This window comes from Callorhinus ursinus, unplaced genomic scaffold (genome assembly GCF_003265705.2).
Source record: "Callorhinus ursinus isolate GAN/ISIS: 27379988/994484 unplaced genomic scaffold, GSC_fseal_2.0 scaffold2, whole genome shotgun sequence".
Classification (NCBI taxonomy): Eukaryota; Metazoa; Chordata; class Mammalia; order Carnivora; family Otariidae; genus Callorhinus; species Callorhinus ursinus.
Genome location: NW_027397064.1, coordinates 71113332 through 71132084, shown reverse-complemented (window position 1 = coordinate 71132084; position 18753 = coordinate 71113332). Strand labels below are relative to the sequence as shown.

At 38.0% G+C, this 18753-nt stretch overlaps 1 protein-coding gene across 8 annotated transcripts in view; it reads right to left on the bottom strand.

Moving 5' to 3' along the window:
- Positions 1-14147: 14147 nt before the first annotated feature.
- ACVR1 (activin A receptor type 1) overlaps positions 14148-18753 on the bottom strand; it is a 123108-nt gene continuing 118502 nt past the window's right edge. For all 8 annotated transcript variants that reach the window (XM_073883872.1, XM_025855721.2, XM_025855712.2 and 5 more), the window contains 2 exons: positions 16111-16241; positions 14148-15362 (listed from right to left, as the gene is read on the bottom strand). In XM_073883872.1, coding sequence (XP_073739973.1) covers positions 15228-15362; positions 16111-16241 — 266 coding nt within the window. In that variant the 3' untranslated portion in view covers positions 14148-15227. The remainder of the gene's footprint in view (positions 15363-16110; positions 16242-18753) is intronic.

Genomic DNA, 18753 nt, shown 5'->3' with positions numbered 1-18753 from the left:
ACAGCGTTGGAGGACCAGGGTGAAAATGGTGGCCTCCCAATCTCCGCCCAGAGGAGCCGAGAACTCGGGGCCCCGCTCCTCAGTGCGCCCCCAGAGAAAAGTAGTCAGTCACTCCCGTCTCCCCGGTCTCTGGCCGCACTCCGTGCTCACCCGGCCTGGGACCAAGCGGTTCTATCTCTGGCACCTGACCCCATGTGGAGTCTCCAAACCCAGCAGATCCCTGCGGTGTGCTCCCTCACCGCTCTTCCCGGGGGAGGAAGGGGAGTCTCCCTGGCTCTGCCGCTTATTGGGTCCCTGCTGGAGGATCAGTGGCCCGACTGGGCCGCGGATCACAGTTTATGGCAACCCCGAGCTGAGAGCCCGCACCTCGGCTCCATCTCTGCAGCCGGCTTCCCCGTTGCGATCCCTGGGAGCTCTGCTGCACTCAGGCACCCCCGGTCTTTCTGTGACCCTGAGGGTCCTGAGACCACACCGTCCCGCGAGGGTTCCACGCCCGCTTAGCCACTGGAGTGACCTCCCTCGGCGGAGCCGGCTTCTAAAAGTTCCGATTTTGTGCTCCGCGGCTCTATCACTTGCCAGAAGCGGCCATCGGAGGCCCCCTCCCCCGCCGTCTATCCTCTCGAATATCGCCTCGGATTCACTTCTCTGCACGTCCTACCTTCCAGAAAGTGGTCGCTTCTCTGTTCAGAGAGTTGTTGCTACTCTCCTCTTCGGTCTCCGGTGGAGTTCATAGGTGTTCAGAATGGTTTGATCCCTATTCAGCTGAATTCCTGAGACCAGCCAAAATCCTGGTCTTCTACTCCTCCGCCCCGCCCATAACAAATTATTAATAGCGTAACTGAAAAGGCCGGAAAGACACATTAAAGTGTGGCCAAGAAAATAACTATCAGAGGGCGCCTGGGTGGCTCAGTTGGTTAAGCGACTGCCTTCGGCTCAGGTCATGATCCTGGAGTCCCGGGATCGAGTCCCACATCAGGCTCCCTGCTCAGCAGGGAGTCTGCTTCTCCCTCTGACCCTCTTCCCTCTCATGCTCTCTGTCTCTCATTCTCTCTTTCTCAAATAAATAAATAAAATCTTAAAAAAAAAAAAAGAAAATAACTATCAGAGCAGTTACACCCCGAAAGGGTAGAGCAACAAAGGGAAGAAGGCAGAATTGGTAGAATTTAGAGGGTTAAGAGGGAGGACCACAGAACTGACCCTCAAATCTCAGAAGAAGTGCTGCTACTGGGCTGATGCTGGTGGCATTATATTCAGAGGTGGGCCCCCATGCAGCTGGGACTCTACCTTCTGAGAAGTGAATGCTTGAGGGTTAGTGCTCATATCTTGAGGTGGGGGTACCATAAAACTACTTCTGCAAATATTAAAACAACTGCAAACTGGATTCATCTGCTTACTACTAGAAGGCCCTACCCCTGCTGGAGTGCTGCTGACAGAATAAGAGGCACACTGGAAGGGGAAGTCCCCTCTTTGGTCTCCTGCCTTTCAGTCTCCCTCTAATGCCTCTCCCTCCCAGGGCAGAGCCAAGCTGGTGTGCTCAGAGCCCCACCATCACCAGGTGCTATATAACAGGATAGGTTTTCAGCTGGGAGGTAACAGCTTCACATCCAGTACAATGTCCATAAGAGAGAGAAAGCAGCCTGCCTGCCTGTCTTTTCTTACAGGTCTTTGGAATAGGACATCTCCATTATATTAGAAGACAACTAGGTAGGGGTACTTTAAGCAAGTGAGCAAGCCAGATATGCCCTCACCCAGGGCTTTCAGTGGTGGCTGTGCAGCTTGGAGAATATGATTCCATGCAAATGAAGGTAGGAGAGTTTACTTCGGAGGGCTGCAGTGTAGCCTGAGAAAGTTTATGGTGGTCTTGGAGTCAAAAGGTCTACTCCTGACCCACCAGCAAAACTCTTCAGACCTCAGTTTCCTTACTGGATACCAAGATAGTATGATTCTGTGTAAACCTGGCTTTTTAGAGGGGCTAGTATGTTTTATGGTCTTCTTACCTCACCCATTCCCTGACCTCTTCACATACATAAATCTTAAATTGTGATTAGGTTTCAAGACCAGCAAATAAGGGGGGGAGGTCATATGTGGTCAAACTTGCTCAGAAATATGACATTTGGGGACACCTTGTGGCTCAGTCGGTTAAGCATCTGCCTTCGGCTCAGGTCATGCTCCCAGGGTCCTGGGATCAAGCCCCACATTTGGCTCCCTGCTCAGAGGGGAGGTCTGCTTCTCCCTCTCCCTCTGCCCCTTCCCCCACTCTTTCTGTCTCTCTCAAAAAATTAATAAATTTTTTTAAATATGCCATCTTGAAGCCTACATATAACCTATCATCTACACAGCCAGATTATCCTCCAGAGTTGGAACAACTTTTTCAAAGATGAGTACCAGAGGAAGTTGTTAGATTGTTAAAGGCTCTTGTTGTGTAAAAGATAACATGGATCACAAAATGCTAGACTCCAACTCAGCCAGCACATGGGAACTGAAATCTATATATACATCTTAGAACTTATTCTTACATGTGTTCTATAGTCACTGAGAATGGCAAGAGCTATTTAAACAGTAACATTTACTCCACCCTTTCTTTGTTGTTTTTTTTAAATATGTGTACAACAACCCCCAGAATGACTAAAATGAAAACATAATTAAGTACTACTGGAGTTACAGGACAACCAGAACACTCATACATGACTGGTAGCAACTTAAATTGAACAATCCCTTTTGGAACATGGTTTGGTAATGTTTACTAAACCTAACACTGTGCTAAACCTTATAATCTAATGATTCCCTCTTGCATACACACCTACCAGCATTCATACTGAATAATTTTAAAAGAAGTTCAATAAGTGAATATAATCTTTGCTGTTAGGAGTCAGGATATTAGTTACTCTGTGGGGTTGATGAGGGAGACAGGAGCAGAAGGGAGACTTCTAGGGTGCCGCTAATGTTTTGCTTTTTTTAATTGAAATATATTTGACATATACATTGTATAAATTTATTGTGTACAACATGTTATTTTGTTACATTTGTATACTGTAATATGATTGCCACCTCTATTACACTGCATAATTATCTTTTTAGTGGTTGGAATAATTAAATTCTAGTGTCTTAGCAAGTTTGTTGCTTATAATGCAGTATTGTTGTCTATATTCATTTTACTGTGCATTACATCTCTAGGGCTTATTTACTACTACTGAGTTTTCACCCTGAAACATCTGTCTTATCCCTCCACTCCCCATTCTGGGGTAACCACCATTTTACTCGTTGTTTACAAGTTTGGTTTATTTAGATTCTTCATATAAGAGATATGATACAATACTTGTTATTCTCTGACTTATCTCACTTAGCATATTTTCCTCAAGGATAAGTCATGTCACAAGTGGCAAAATGTCCTCCTTTCTCATGGCTGAATAATATTCATATGTGTATTCAGGAATTTATATACATAATTTTCTTTATTCGTTCATCTCTTGATGGACACTTAGGGTGTTTCTATATCTTGGCTATTGTGAATAATGCTGTAATAAACATGGGACTATCTCTTCAAAATCCTGTTTCATTTGCTTTAAATATTTACCTGGAAGTGAAACTGCTATCTCATATGGTAGATCTGTCTTTAACCAACTGAGCCACCCAGGCGCCCCGGTAGATCTGTCTTTAAATTTTTGAGGAAGCCCCATATTGTTTTCCATAGGGGTTGAACCAATTTGTATTCCCACCAACAGCATTATAGGGTTCCCTTTTCTCCACATCCTGGCCAGCACTTGTTATCACTTGTCTTCTAGAACCTAGCCATTCTAAGAGGTGTGAGTATCTCATTGTGCTTTTGATTTTCCCTGATGATTAGAGACGTTGAGCATCTTTTCATGTACCTGTTGGCTATTTGGCTGTGTTCTTTGGGAAAAAAATGTCTATTTAGTTCTGCCCATTTTATATTGGACTTTTTGTTGATATTAATTTGTATGATTTTTTTAATATATTTGGGAGCAGTATTAACCACTCGTCCAGTATATGGCTTGCAAAAATGTTTTCTCATTCTGTATATTGCCTTTTCATTTTGTTAACTGTTCAACATGTGCAGAAACTTTTTAAGTTTGATGTAGTCCTACTTGATTTATGCTTTTGTTATTTCTGCTTTTTTGTGTCATATCCAAAAAATCATTGCCAAGACTAATGTTAAGGAGTTTCTTCCCTATGTTTTCTTTTAGAAATTTTATAGGATAAGGTCTGATGATTAAGTCTTTCATCCATTTGAGTTAATTTCAGTGCACAGTGTAATGTAGGGGTCCAATGTCCTTGGCCTGTATGTTTTCCCAGCACCGTTTGTTGAATACACTATCCATTCCCCACTGAATATTCTTGGCTCCATTCTTGTCTAATATAAGTTGACCGGATATGCAGAGGTTTAATTCTGAGCTACTTTGTTCTGTTGGTCTGTTTGTCTACTTTTGTGCCAGTATCATTCCGTTTTTATGAATATAGCTTTGTAGTATAGTTTGAAGTGATTAAGTGTGATACTTCCACCTTTACTCTTTCTCCTCAGAATTAATTTGACTATCAGGGTCTTTTGTGATTCCTTACAAATTTTAGAAAACAAATTTTTTTTATTTCTATGAAGAATGCCATTGTTATTTGGTGGGGATTGTGTTAAATCTATAGATGGCTTTTGGTATTATGGACACTTTAACAATATAATAATTCTTCCAGTCCCTAAACATGGGATTACTTTCCATTTGTGTCATCTTTGATTTCTTTCAGCAAAGCCTTGTAGTTTTTATTGTACATATATTATACTTTTTTGGTTAAGTCTATTCCTAAATACTTTATTGTTTTTGATGCTATTGTAAATGGGATCATTTTCTTTAATGAGGAAACATCTGAAAAAGGAATAGTGTATAGATATGCAACTGATTTCTATATGTTGATTTAGTTTCCTGCAGCCTTACTGAAATTGGTAATTAGTTCCAACAGTCTTTTGGTTGAGTCTTCAGATTTTCTGTATTTAAAATTACATCATCTGGAAATAGCATCGGTTTAACTTTTTCCTTCTGATTTGAATTCCTTTTATTTCTTGGTCTTGCCTATCGCTGTAACAAAGATTTCCAGTGCTATATTGAATAAAAGTGGTGAGAGTGGGCACCCTTGAAAGGAAAAGCTTTTGGTTTTTCTCCATTGAGTATAATGTTACCTGTGGGCTTGTTGTATGAGGCCTTTATTATGGTGAGATATGTTCCATTCTGTTGAAAGTTTTTATCATGAGTATGTTGTATTTTGTTGTATGCCTTTTCTGCCCCTATTCAGGTGATCATTTAATTTTTACCTTTCATTTAAGTGTTGTGTTACATTTATTGATTTGTATATGTTGAACCATCCTTGTGTCTGAGGGATAAATCCCACTTGGTCATCATGTATAATCCTTTTAATGTGTTCTTGAATTTGGTTTGCTAACATTTTGTTGAGAATTTTGCATCTATATTTATCAGGGATATTGGCCTATGGTTTTTCTTGTGGTGTCTTTATTTGGCTTGGATATCAGGGTAACACTGGCCTTGTAGAATGGGTTTAGAAGTATTCCCTTCTCCTCAAATTTTTGGAGGAGTCTGAGGAGGATTGGTGTTAATTCTTCTTTAAATGTCTGGTAGAATTCACCAGCAAGATCTGGGCTTTTCTCTGTTGGGAGCTTTTTGATTACTGATTCAATCTCTTTACTTGTTAATGATCTGTTCAGATTTTCTATTTCTTCATGGTTCATGAAGGTTAGGTTGTGTGTTTCTAGATATTTATCCATTTCTTCTAGGTTGTTGGCATACAATTTTTCAAATGTCTCTTGTGATCCTATATATTTCTGTGGTATCTGTTGTAATGTCTCCTCTTTCATTTCTAATTTTATTCATCTTATCTTTTTTCTTAGTCAATTTTATCCTTTTGAAGAAACAGCTCTCAGTTTCATTCTTTATTGTTTTTCTGGTCTCTATTTCATTTATTTCTGCTCTGATCCTTATTATTTTCTTCCTTCTAACTTTGGGTCTAATTTGTTCTTTTCTTTCTAGTTGCTTGAAGTATAAAGTTAGGTTGTTTGAGATATTTCTAATTTCTTCATATATGCACTTGTCACTATAAACTTTCTACCCAGAACTGTTTTTGCTGTATCACATAAGTTTTGATATGTTGTATTTTCATTTTCATTTGTTTTGAATAATTTTTTATCTCCTTCTTTATTTCTTTTTGACCCATTGGTTGTTCAGTAGTGTGTTGTTTACAAATATATTTTCCACATATTTGTAGATCTCCTAGCTTTCTTCATTATTGCTAGTTAATACCATTGAAATCATACCAACTATCTTCTCTAAACACAATCTTAAATTTGTTAGGATTTGTTTTGTGTTTTATTATATGATTCACTATGGAAAATATTCTGTGCACATTTGAGAAGAAAATATATTTGGGTGCTAATGAACAGAATGTTCTATAAATGTCTATTAAGTTCCAACATTACCTTATTGATTTTTTGTCCGGGTGACCTACCCATTCCCCAAAAATGGGGTATTGAACCATACTTTAGAACAAATGAACTTGAGTCCCCTACACTATTGTATTGTTGTCTATTTCTCCTTTTAGATCTGAATTTGCTTAATATATTTTGGTACTCCAGTATTGAGTGTGTATATATTTATGATTACTATATATTCTTCATGTATTGACCCTTTTATCATTTTATAATGACTTTGTCTCTTGTAACTGTTTTTTTGGCTTGAAGTTTGTCTGATAGAAGTAGCTATTCCTGCTTTCTTTTTGGTGTTTTCACTTGATGGAATATCCTCATCCATCCCTTCACTTTCAGCCTATGTGTGTCTTTACAGATGAAATCGGTTACCCTGTAGTCAGCATATAATTGGGCCTTTTTAAAACAAAAATCCTTCCAGTGACTTTGTGCCTTTTGATTGGTGAACTTAATCCATTTACATTTGAAGTGATGATAGATATGGAAGGAGTTAATACTGTCATCTTATTGTTTGCCTTCTGGTTGTTTTGTAGCTTTTTTTTTTTTTTTTTTTTTTCCCTTCTGTATCTGCCTGCCTTTGAGCACATCACAGGGAAACCCACCAATTTACAATTTCTCCCTTATGATTTGTGATTCTCTTCTAGATTTTTGCTTTGTAGGTTACCATGAGGCTTACATAAAGCATCTTGCACATAAAATAGTTCATTTTAAGCTGATAGCAACGTATCTTCATTCACCTATAAATTTTCCACTTTTATTTCTTCCCTTTTATATTTTTGATGTCACAATTATATAAAGGCTAAAATAAGGAGGATTAATTAACAAATTCACAGCATAAAAAGAAGTAAATTAAGTGGTTAATATATTAATATAGTTTTCTAATTCAAATTTTTACCTTTACCAGAATATTATGTATTTCATTTTTTGTGTCACTATAATTAGCATCTTTTCATTTTTTCTTGCAAGGCAAGTCTAGTGGTGCTGAACTCCCCCAGCTTTTATTTATCTGGCAAAGTTATTCTTGAGATATGAAGGAGGCTTTCCTAAAGTGTTCTTTGCTGGCATTTTATATTTTTCAACACTTTGAATATTTCACTCTACTTTCTCCTGGCCTGTAGAGTTTCTGCTGAAAAACCTGTGGATAACCTAAGAAGGAACCCTCATTAGTCACCTCTTTTGTCCCCTCAGGAGATCTTTTTGCATTGAGATAATAGGGTGTTCTGCTAGTGTTGTGAACCTGTATGTCCAATTCCTTCTCCAGGTTTAGGAGGTTCTCAGCTATTATTCCCTTAAATAAACTCTATCCTCCCTTCTCCTTCTGTTCTCCTTATGGTACTCCAGTTCTTCCTCTTCTTCCTCTTCCTCTTCTTTTTTGAAATATAGCATTTTTATTTACAACTCTATTTAGTTTAGTTAACCATCTGAACTTCTACAACAGTTTTATTTCCCTATACTTTTTGGCTGTGTATTCTCTGACCATCTTTTCATATGATAACAATTTTACAATATTTTCCCTATAGACTCTGGGAATGATAATTCAGTCTTTCTTTTAACAGGTTGATTGAAATCCTTTAGTATTGTAATTTTATTTTTCATGTTTTTTTTTAATTCTAGTTGGTTAATATACAGTGTTATATTGCTTATATGTCTACAATATAGTAATTTAACACTTCTATACATCACCCTGTGCTCATCACAAAAAGTGCACTCCTTAGTCATCATCACCTATTTCATCCATCCCCCCACCACCCTCCCGCTGGTAACCTTCAGTTTGTGCTCTACTGAGAGAATATCTGTTAAGCATCTGTTTCTTGGTTTGCTTCCTTCTCTCTTTTTTTCCCTTTACTCATTTGTTGTTTCTTAAATTCCACAAATGAGTGAAATCATATGGTATTTTTCTCTGACATATTTTGCTTAGTTTAATAATCTCTAGCTCCATCCATGTTGTTGCAAATGGCAAGATTGCATTCTTTTTTATGCCTAATATGCCATTATGTATGTATGTGTATATATATGTTTGTGTGTGTATGTATATGTATGTATGTGTGTGTATACACATACACACACACACACACACACACACACACACACACCACATCTTTATCCATTCATCAGTTGATGGACACTTGGGCTGTTTCCATCATTTGGCTGTTGTAGATAATGCTGCTATAAACCTCGGGGGGGTGGGGGATATATCCCTCTGAATTAGCACTTTTGTATTCTTTGGATAAATACCTAGTAGTGCAACTGCTGGATTGTAGGTAGTTCTTTTTAACTTTTTGAGGAACCCCCGTACTGTTTTCCAGAGTAGCTGCACCAGTTTGCATTCCCACCAACAGCGCAAGAGGGTTCCCCTTTCTCCACATCCTTGCCAACATGTGTTGTTCCTTGTGTTGTTGATTTTAGCCATTCTGACAGGTGTGAAGGGATATCTCAGTAGTTTTTTGATTTGTATATCCCTGATGAGGCATGATGTTGAGTATCTTTTCATAGGTCTGTATGACTTCTGTATGTCTTTTTTGGAAAAAATATCTATTCTGGTATGCTGCCCATTTTTAATTGGATTATTCATTTTGGGGGGTGTTGAGTTTTATAAGTCCTTTATATATATATATATATATATATATACAAATATACATATACAAAATATATGTATACATATATTTAAGATTTTATTTATTCATGAAAGACGGTGGGTGGGTGCAGAGGGAGAAGCAGGCTCCCAAGGAGCAGGGAGCCCAATGCGGGACTCGATCCCAGCATCCTGGGATCATGACCTGAGCCGAAGGCAGACATTTAACCATCTGAGCCACCCAGACACCCTATAAGTCTTTTATATATTTTGGATACTAACCCATTATCAGATATGTCATTTTCAAGTATCTTCTCCCATTTGATAGGTTGCCTTTTAGTTTTATTGTTTCGTTCACTGTGCAGATGCTTTTTATTCTGATGAAGTTCCAATAATTTATTTTTGCTTTTGTTTCCTTTGCCTCAGGAGCATCTAGAAAGATGTTGCCATGGGCAATGTCGGAGAAATTACTGCCTGTGCTCTCTTCTAGAATTTTTATTGTTTCAGGTCTCACATTTAGGTCTTTAATCCATCTTGAATTTATATTTGTATTTGGTGTAAAAAATGGTCCAGTTTCATTCTTTTGCATGTTACTGTCCAGTTTTCCCAACATCATTTGTTGAAGAGACTTTTTTCCATTGAATATTCTTTCCTGCTTTGTCAAAGATTAATTGACCATATAACTGTGAGTTTATTTCTGGGTTTTCTATTCTGCTCCATTCATCTATATGTTTATTTTTGTGCCAGTACTATACTGTTTTGACCACTACAGTTTTGTAATATAACTTGAAGTCTGGAATTGTGATGTCTCCAGCTTTGCTTTTCTTTTTCAAGTTTGCTTTGGCTAGTCGGGGCTTTTGTGGTTCCATACAAATTTTAGGATTATTTGTTCTAGCTCTGTGAAAAGTGCTATTGATATTTTGATAGGGATTGCATTAAATGTATAGATTATTTTGGGTAGTATAAACATTTTAATGATATCTGTTCTTCCAATCCATGAACATGGAATGTTTTCCCATTTCTTTGTATGAACCTCAACTTCTTTCATCAGTGCTTTATAGTTTTCATAGTACAGATCTTTCACCTCTTTGGTTAGGTTTATTCCGAAGTATCTTGCTTCTGGTGCAATTGTAAAGGGGACCGAGTCCTTAATTCTCTTTCTGCTGCTTCATTGTTGGTGTATAGAAATGCAACAGATTTCTGTATGTTGACTTTATATCCTGCAACTTCACTGAATTCCTGTATCAGTTCTATTTTTTTGGTGGAGTCTTTTGGGTTTTCTGTATAGAGTATCATGTCATCTGCAAATAGTGGAAGTTTGACTTCTTCCTTGCTGATTTGGATGCCTTTTATTTCCTTTTGTTGTCTGATTGCTGTGGCTAGGACTTCCAGTACTATGTTAGATAACAAGGATGTCCACTCTCACCACTGTGTTGTTTCTGACTTTAGGGGAAAAGCAAAAGCTCTACATTTTTCCCCATTGAGTACATTAGTCATGGGTTTATCATGGCTTTTATTATGTTGAGATATGTTCCCTCTAAACCTACTTTGTTAAGGGTTTTTATCATAAATGGGTGTTACCCTTTATCAGATGCTTTTTCTGCATCTATCGAAATGATCATATGGTTCTTATCCTTTTATTAATATGGTTTATCACATTGACTGATTCGTGAATATTGAACCACCCTGGCAACCCAGGAATAAATCACTCTTGATCGTGGTGAATGATTATTTTAAAGTATAATTGCTAGTTTATTGAGAATTTTTGCATCCATGTTCATTAGGGTATTGGCATGTAGTTCTCTTTTTTAGTGGTCTTTATCTGGTTTTGGTATCAGGGTAATGCTGGCCCCACAGAATGCATTTCAAAGTCTTCCTTTTCTATTTTTTGGAATAATTTCAGAAGAATAGGTATTAACTCTTCTTTAAATGTTTGATAGAATTCATTTTTGTGACTTTTGTTTGCTGGGAATTTTATGATTTCTTATTCAATTTCCTTGCTGGTTATTGGTCTGTTCAAGTTTTCTATTTCTTCCTGTTTGTTTTATTTTTTTTTTTTAAGATTTTATTGATTTGTCAGAGAGAGAGAGAGAGCACAAGCAACGGGAGCAGGCAAGCAGAGGGAGAAGCAGACTCCCCGCAGAGCTAGGAGCCCGATGTGGGACTTGATCCCAGGACCCTGGGATCATGACCTGAGCCGAAGGCAGACGCTTAACTGACTGAGCCACCCAGGCATCTCTTCCTGTTTGTTTTAGATGATTGTATGTTTCTAGGAACTTATCCATTTCTTCCAGGATGTCCAATTTGTTGGCATATAGTTTTTCATAATATTCTAATTGTACTTTTGTAGTGTTGGTTGTTATTTCTCTTTTCTCATTTGTGATTTTATTTGGGTCCTTTCTCTTTTCTTTTTGATATGTCTGACTAAAGGTATATCAATTTTACTAATATTTTTCAAAGAACCAGCTCTTGGTTTCATTGATCTATTTTATTGTCTCTCTTTTTTTAAGTTTCTGTATCATTTATTTCTGCTCTAATCTTTATTTCCGTCCTTCTGCTGGCCTTAGGCTTCATTTGTTCATTTATTTGAGAATTTTGCTTCTTGAGGTAGACCTGTATTGCTATATACCTCCCTCTTAGGACCACTTTTGCGGCATCCCAAAAGTTTTTGACCATTGTGTTTTCATTTTCATTTGTTTCCATGTTATTTTTGTAATTTGATTTCCTGGTTGACCTATTCATTATTTAGCAACATGTTGTTTAACCGCCATGTATTCATGGTCTTTCCAAATTTTTCTTGTGGTTGACTTCTAGTTTCATAGCATTGTGGTCAGAAAAGGTGCATGGTATGATTTCAAATTTTTTTTTTATTTGTTGAGGCCTGTTTTTGTGACCTACTGTATGATCTATTCTGGAGAGTGTTTCATGTGCACTTGAAAAGAATGTGTATTCTGCTATTTTAGGATGAAACGTTCTAAAATATCTGTTAAGTCCATTTGATTTTGCTGATTGAATCTGATAGCTCTCATGGGATTTCTTCACTTTTAAAAAATCTTAGTTCTCTTTCAAGTCACTTGTTCTTTTTTTCATCTGGTCTATCCTGTTACCTAGGATGATGGTCCTGTAAGAGCAAAGAAATGACCAGGAGATAGTGAGTGAGACATAGGTTTATTGGGGGAACTTACAGGGAGTCCAGGAGAGGCTGACTGGACAAAGCATCTAAGGCTGGAATCTGCATGAAGCAAGTTTTTATGGTTTAACAACTAGCCATTCCTCTCCTAGCATGGCCAGTGTTCTAAGGAGATCAAGGTCTGCCACACAGATATTCTTGGTTACAGAGGAGGTGCTCCAGGTTGGCCATTCCCAGAGCCCCTGACCTTGAATGCTAAGCAACATGTTCTTCTGTACCTTCTGCTTGATGGTAATATAGAAGGAGGATGGGATCTGTATATTCTCAAGACAGTGATTAGCAGGGACATTCAGGGTGTGCTTGTATAAACCAAACATCCAGCACATATCACGCAGTTCCTCCCTCTCTGCCTCCAAACTCCTCCCTATCCCACTGGGATGACATGCTGGGATTTTCAATCAGGTTGGCTTAGACCCCTAAGAATATGTCTCCTGTGCATTGTCTACCCAGTTTTGTACTCTCCAGGTTCACCTTTTCCCCAATCATAGAAGGGGAGCTGGGACAGGCTCACTGACTCCCCTGGGTCCAGTCTCTTCCAAGGTCTTATCCACCCACTTTCAGATGCATAGGTGCATAGAAATTGCTTAGGTGTCCTGGTGTAATGTGCAAAGGCACTTTTGTTTGATTTACAACTAATTGGGCATCAATAACCAAAGATAAGGGGAAAAAGGATTCATGCCACCATGATGCTGACTTTAGAGAAGTCATTGTTTTGCCTCTTGATCTGGGCGCTGTTTCCATGAAAGTAAGCAATTTATAAAAATTTATAAATAACAAAAAATTTAAACATGCATCAAGCTGTAGAGTTAGATATATATATATGCAGTACTTCAATAAAAGTGAAATGTGATTCTATTCTACTTTAGGTTATATAGCCAAATGAAATGAAAGCAAGAAATCAGATATACACCCATATTGATGGCAGCATTATTCACCATAGGCAAAAGATGGAAGCAACCCAATTCTCCATCAACAGATGAACAGATAAACAAAATGCTGTATATATGTAACACTGGAATATCATCAGCCATGAAAAGAAGGAAATTCTGGTACATGCTAGAACAAGGGTGAACCTTAAAGACGTTAGGTTAAGTGAAATAAGTGAGTCTCACAAATACTGTAGAATTCCATATAAGATAGAGTAGTCAAACTGTAGAGAAGGAAGACTGCAGGCAGTAAGGAATGTGGAACTATGCTTAATAGGCAGAGAGTTTCAGTTTTGCAAGAGGAAACAAGTTCTGTGCATGGAGAGTGGGGATGGCAGCAAAACAGTGTGAATGTACTTAACCGCTTATAAATGGACAGTCCAGTGGTATTAAGATGGTAACCGATTATGTGTCCTTTACCACAATTTTTTTAAGGTAACATATACCCTCTAAGTAAATGTATCTTAATGATGTTATCAACTTACTTCTGGTGAACATTCCCAAAATTCACCCCTCTTCTCTTATTTGGGCTATTTTTAAACCTTACCTTTTCAATCCTGTTGAACACAAGAAGTGAAAAAAACCAGCAGTGGACTCTCCCCAAGCAGCAAGGTGAGATGTTTAAGACTGCTTTCCATTCACACAGGCCCTCATACTAAAAAAGTGCCTGGACATCATCCCTCTTATTTATACTCACAAGTCTATCACCCTCACTTCACAGTTGTGGGCATGGACCAAGAAAAAATAAAATAATCACAACCCAAAAAAGAAACAAAATTCAAATTTTCTGTTATCACATTCAAGCTGGACATCATCCTCATAAGACCCTCAAGATTGTTACTAGACTTGAAAAGCAAATTCGATTTACAAATTCATTTTGTGCTTCTATTGTTCCCATAATAAAATGCATTCTAGAATATAGATCTTTCTTATATGGTAAAAAAAAAAAAAAGTTTTTGACTTGAAAACCTTTTATTTAATTTATACAAATAACTACTAAATACAAAAAGTAGATTAAAACAAAATAGTTATTTTTTTTCTGGCAGAGTTTAAATGCACATAATGGATAATTCCGAAGAAAATGCATTTTCCCCACAGCGTTCAGGACTAAAATTCTACTGAAATCTTTGCTTCTAAATCAGTAATATATTCGGTGGTGTCACATGGGTAATGGCTAAATACATTTCTGCATATGAACTGAAAAAAGTTACAGTCTACACACATACAAATGTGAAGCACTTAAAATGTGAATTTAACTGATAATAAAAGAAAATGTCCATTTCAGAGTATAGTGTTAAAAACATTTTAGTAATAAAATCATAAGACCACATAAAAATAAGCTTTAACAGATGCATGAGGCAGTTTTGTAAAAACTACTTCATGCACAAGTAATAAATAATTTGCAAAGTTGTGTATAAACAATTCCTAATGTTTCAGCATCATTGTAAACATCAGCACATGTGTAAAATGCAGCAAAGTCTGACATTACATTTTGTTTTGCCAAATTGAATTCCTATTATCCGAAGACAGACCAGTGGAGTACGCAGCCAACGTTTTGGCACGTTGGGTCTTTAAAATTAAGAGTAACAGTGCAAGTAAGGAATGCAAAGAATTCCTAGTGCAATAAAGAAGAGAAGCACAGGCAATATTGCTGATAAAAATTCCCCACCTCCTTGAGTTTCCCATGGGGAGAGTCTAGGAGACCTGTGAAAGATATGCAAAGCTGCTGTCTTAATGCCCAGATCTCTTTTAGGATTTCTCTGTGTTCCTTCAGTTCCCCTACCTTGACAACAGTGTCTGTCCAACATGAGTCTCTGCAGTGTGAACAGTTTGTGAAATGCCCAGTTCACAGTCATTGAGCGAGGTTAGGGTGGTTTTGGTGTCTCCCCAATGCATGGCTGGGTAGACTGTCTGCCTTGTCAAAGCAGCCATGTGCCGAGGGAGACAGATGGATTCTGTTCTGACAACCCGTCAGGCCAGCCTTAGGTCCCAGCTGGACAATGACGACGTCAAATCTTCCTTCTTGACACCATGAAAATGTCAACAGTCAGTTTTCAATTTGTCTAGGGAATTATCAATTTTGGTCAAAGTCTTTTTGATACGCAGAGCTGTGAGTCTTGCGGATGGATTTTGATACCAGCATTCTTTCATCAGCTTAGCCAGAGAGGTTAATGTCTGAGGAGAGAAGAACAAATACCATAGTGAAAAAGTGGCTTTTCAGCGGCCTCAGAAACTTGGCAGATGTGTCAACAGATTTTGCAGAACTCTGCAGGTCTTGGGAAGGGACGGGGCTGTTACGGCCGTCTTCTTTATCAAATAATCAAGGCCTTGACCACTGATAAAGGAGTTCCTGTTGAGTTTTGTGAACTCTGGCCTTTGGAATCCTAATGCTACCAGCTGACTTTACGAGGTAAATTACATAGGATGGGCTCGACCCCCTGATGTTTTATGGGTGCTAAAAGAGATAATGCTACCCCAGAGTTAATAATGAAATCTGCAGATGGTGTCATACTTCAGTGTTTCAGACTTGCTGCTACAAAAGAGAAGCAATACAAATCTTCAGCAGAACAGTCTCAGTTTGGAATTTCAGATATGCAGAGAAGGAAAGAGGGTGGTCTCTTGTTTGACTTGCGAAACTGCAGGTCTAGGGCTAGTGGCAGAGTAATGAGTCTCCTAACTCCTAGAGCTAGTCAATAGTAGAAATTCTTGTGAATATTGTCATTTATTAGCAAGATCAGAGAATTTTGCTCTTTCAATGATACCATTTTGTGAACCTACTTAAATACGTCCAAGGCCCTTCTACATTAGATAGAAAGCAATAGACAGGGCAGATCATGCAGGAACTATGCTATTTGCTTGCTCTTGGGTTTCACCTAGTAAAAAGGTGAAGACAGCTCTAAAACTAAGAAACTGGCACTCTTACCGGGTCTGAGAACCATCTATTGGGTATGTTTGGCCTCTGTTGATCCACACAGACCACCTTTCTCATATCTTCAAAACTTGGGTCATTGGGAACCACGTCGTAAAATGGTGGCTTGTAATCCTCCACAATACCTGCACATGTGGACAAGAATTGTGTCGGTTACTGATATGAGGAATTCTTAATCTCAGGAAACAAACTGAGTGTTACTGGAGTGGTTGGGGGTGGGAGGGATGGGGTGGCTGGGTGATAGACATTGGGGAGGGTATGCGCTACGGTGAGCGCTGTGAATTGTGCAAGACTGTTGAATCACAGATCTGTACTTCTGAAACAAATAACGCAACATATTTTAAGAAAAAAAGAAAAAGAAGAAGATAACAGGAGAGGAAGAAAAGGGGAGTATGTCAGAGGGGGAGACGAACCATGAGAGATGATGGACTCTGAAAAACAAACTGAGGGTTCTAGAGGGGAGGGGGGGAGGGGGATGGGTTATCCTGGTGATGGGTATTGAGGAGGGCACGTTCTGCATGGAGCACTGGGTGTTATGAACAAACAATGAATCATGGAACACTGCACCAAAAACTAATGATGTAATATATGGTGATTAACATAACAATAAAAAATTTAAAAAAATAAAATAAAATAAAAGTACTTGAGGGAAAAAAAAAAAAAAGAATTGTGTCGGTTAGCAAGAGAACGGAGGTTTCCCCCAGGGCTTTATTAATTGGTATTGCAGGTTAAAATGTGATAGAAGAACTGAACACCTTCCTCACTTCAAGGTGATTCTGAAAGCTACAAAATAAGTGGAGAACAAGGTAGTAATTATTCTTCCTCCAAATCTCTGCAGGAATTACGTTAGAAGAGAATGTGGCTACTACTCATGTAATTACATTTATTGACAAAATGTTCTGTGATAACCCAAAATATAACTGAGGACAAAATTCCTTTGGTGATTAAAAAGTGACAACATTCTGGTACAAGATGGTGACATAGGATAGACCGTGAATGTCTCTCCTTCATGGATATACCAAATCTATACCTCTAGAGGAAGAGTTCAAAGGGATGCTACCAGACTGGAGAAGACAGTGGATAACTCAGGAAGAATTTCAATAAAGAAATTAAAAAACAAAGAACCAATCAGAGTTGAAGACACTAAATAACTGAATGAAATATAGACTAGAGGGAATCAACTGTAGATTAGAGGATGCAGAAGAATGGATCAATGATCTACTGGAAAGCAATCCAAGCTGAACAGGAAAAAGAAAAAAAAATTTTTTTTAATTAGGATAAGCTAAGGGATCTCTTTGACAACATCAAGCAAAAACAAACAAACAAACAAAAAAAACCCTGCATTATATGGGTCCCAGAAGGAAAACAGAAAGGGGGCAGAAAACTGACTTGAAGAAATAATAGCTGAAAACTTTCCTAACCTAGGGGAAAAAACAGACTTCTAGGTCCAGAAGCACCCAAAAGTCCTGAATAAGATGGAAACCAAGGAAGTCTACACCATGACACATAATTAAAACGTCAAAGAATAAAGATAAGGACAGAAGCAAATAGTCACATACAAGGAAAACCCCAAAAGCCTATCAGCTGATTAATCAGCAGAAACTGAATATATCATGTTACTCATTCTGGCCTGCAAAATGCTGAAAGGAGGAAAAAAAAAACCAAAACTAAAACCAAGAAAATATCTCCTTAAATTCTGGATGATAACCTCTCTGGGTGAAAAGTTCCCCAAAGAGGGCGCCTGGGTGGCTCAGTCGGTTGAGCGGCTGCCTTCGGCTCAGGTCATGATCCCAGGGTCCTGGGATCGAGCCCCACATCGGGCTCCCTGCTCAGCGGGGAGCCTGCTTCCCCCTCTCCCTCTGCCTGCCTCTCTGCCTACTTGTTCTCTCTCTCTGTCAAATAAATAAATAAAATTTAAAAAAAAACTTTAAAAAAAAAAAAAAGTTCCCCAAATAAACAAAAGTTAAAGGAGTTCATCACCACTAAATAGATTTTATGAGAAACGTTAACAGGACTTCAAGTGGAAAAGGAAAAAGCCAAAAGAAGAAAATTATGAAAAAACATTCATGAATGAAAAGCCAACAGGGTAAAGGTAGTAAAGCAATCACTTGCAAAGTTGGTGTGAAGATTAAAAGACAAAAGTAGTAAAATCAATTGTATCTAAAAACTAGGTTACAGGGCTTCACAAAATAAAAATGTAAAATATGACAACGTATAAAATGAGAATAAAAATAAAGTTCTTTTAGAATGTGTTCAAATTTAAATGACCCTCGACTTAATATAGACTGCTGTATACTTAGGATGTTATGTATAAATCTCATGGTAAACACAAACCGAAAACCTATGATAGACTCACAAAAAAAGAGAAAGCCCAGTCTAACACTAAAGTCATAAGTCACAAGGAAAGACAGCAAGAGAAGAACTACAAAAACAACCAGAACGCAATGAACAAAATGGCAAGGGTTATAGCAAATACAAACAGGTTAATCATACCAGGTATCTTCATTAACCACATGGTATAAAACCAGAAATCAGCAGTAGCAGTTAAACTAAAAGAAATCACAGAAATTAACACTCTCCTGTATAACTGATCTCTAAAATACTTAGAGACAAAAGCAAAGAACTAGACATGTGAAG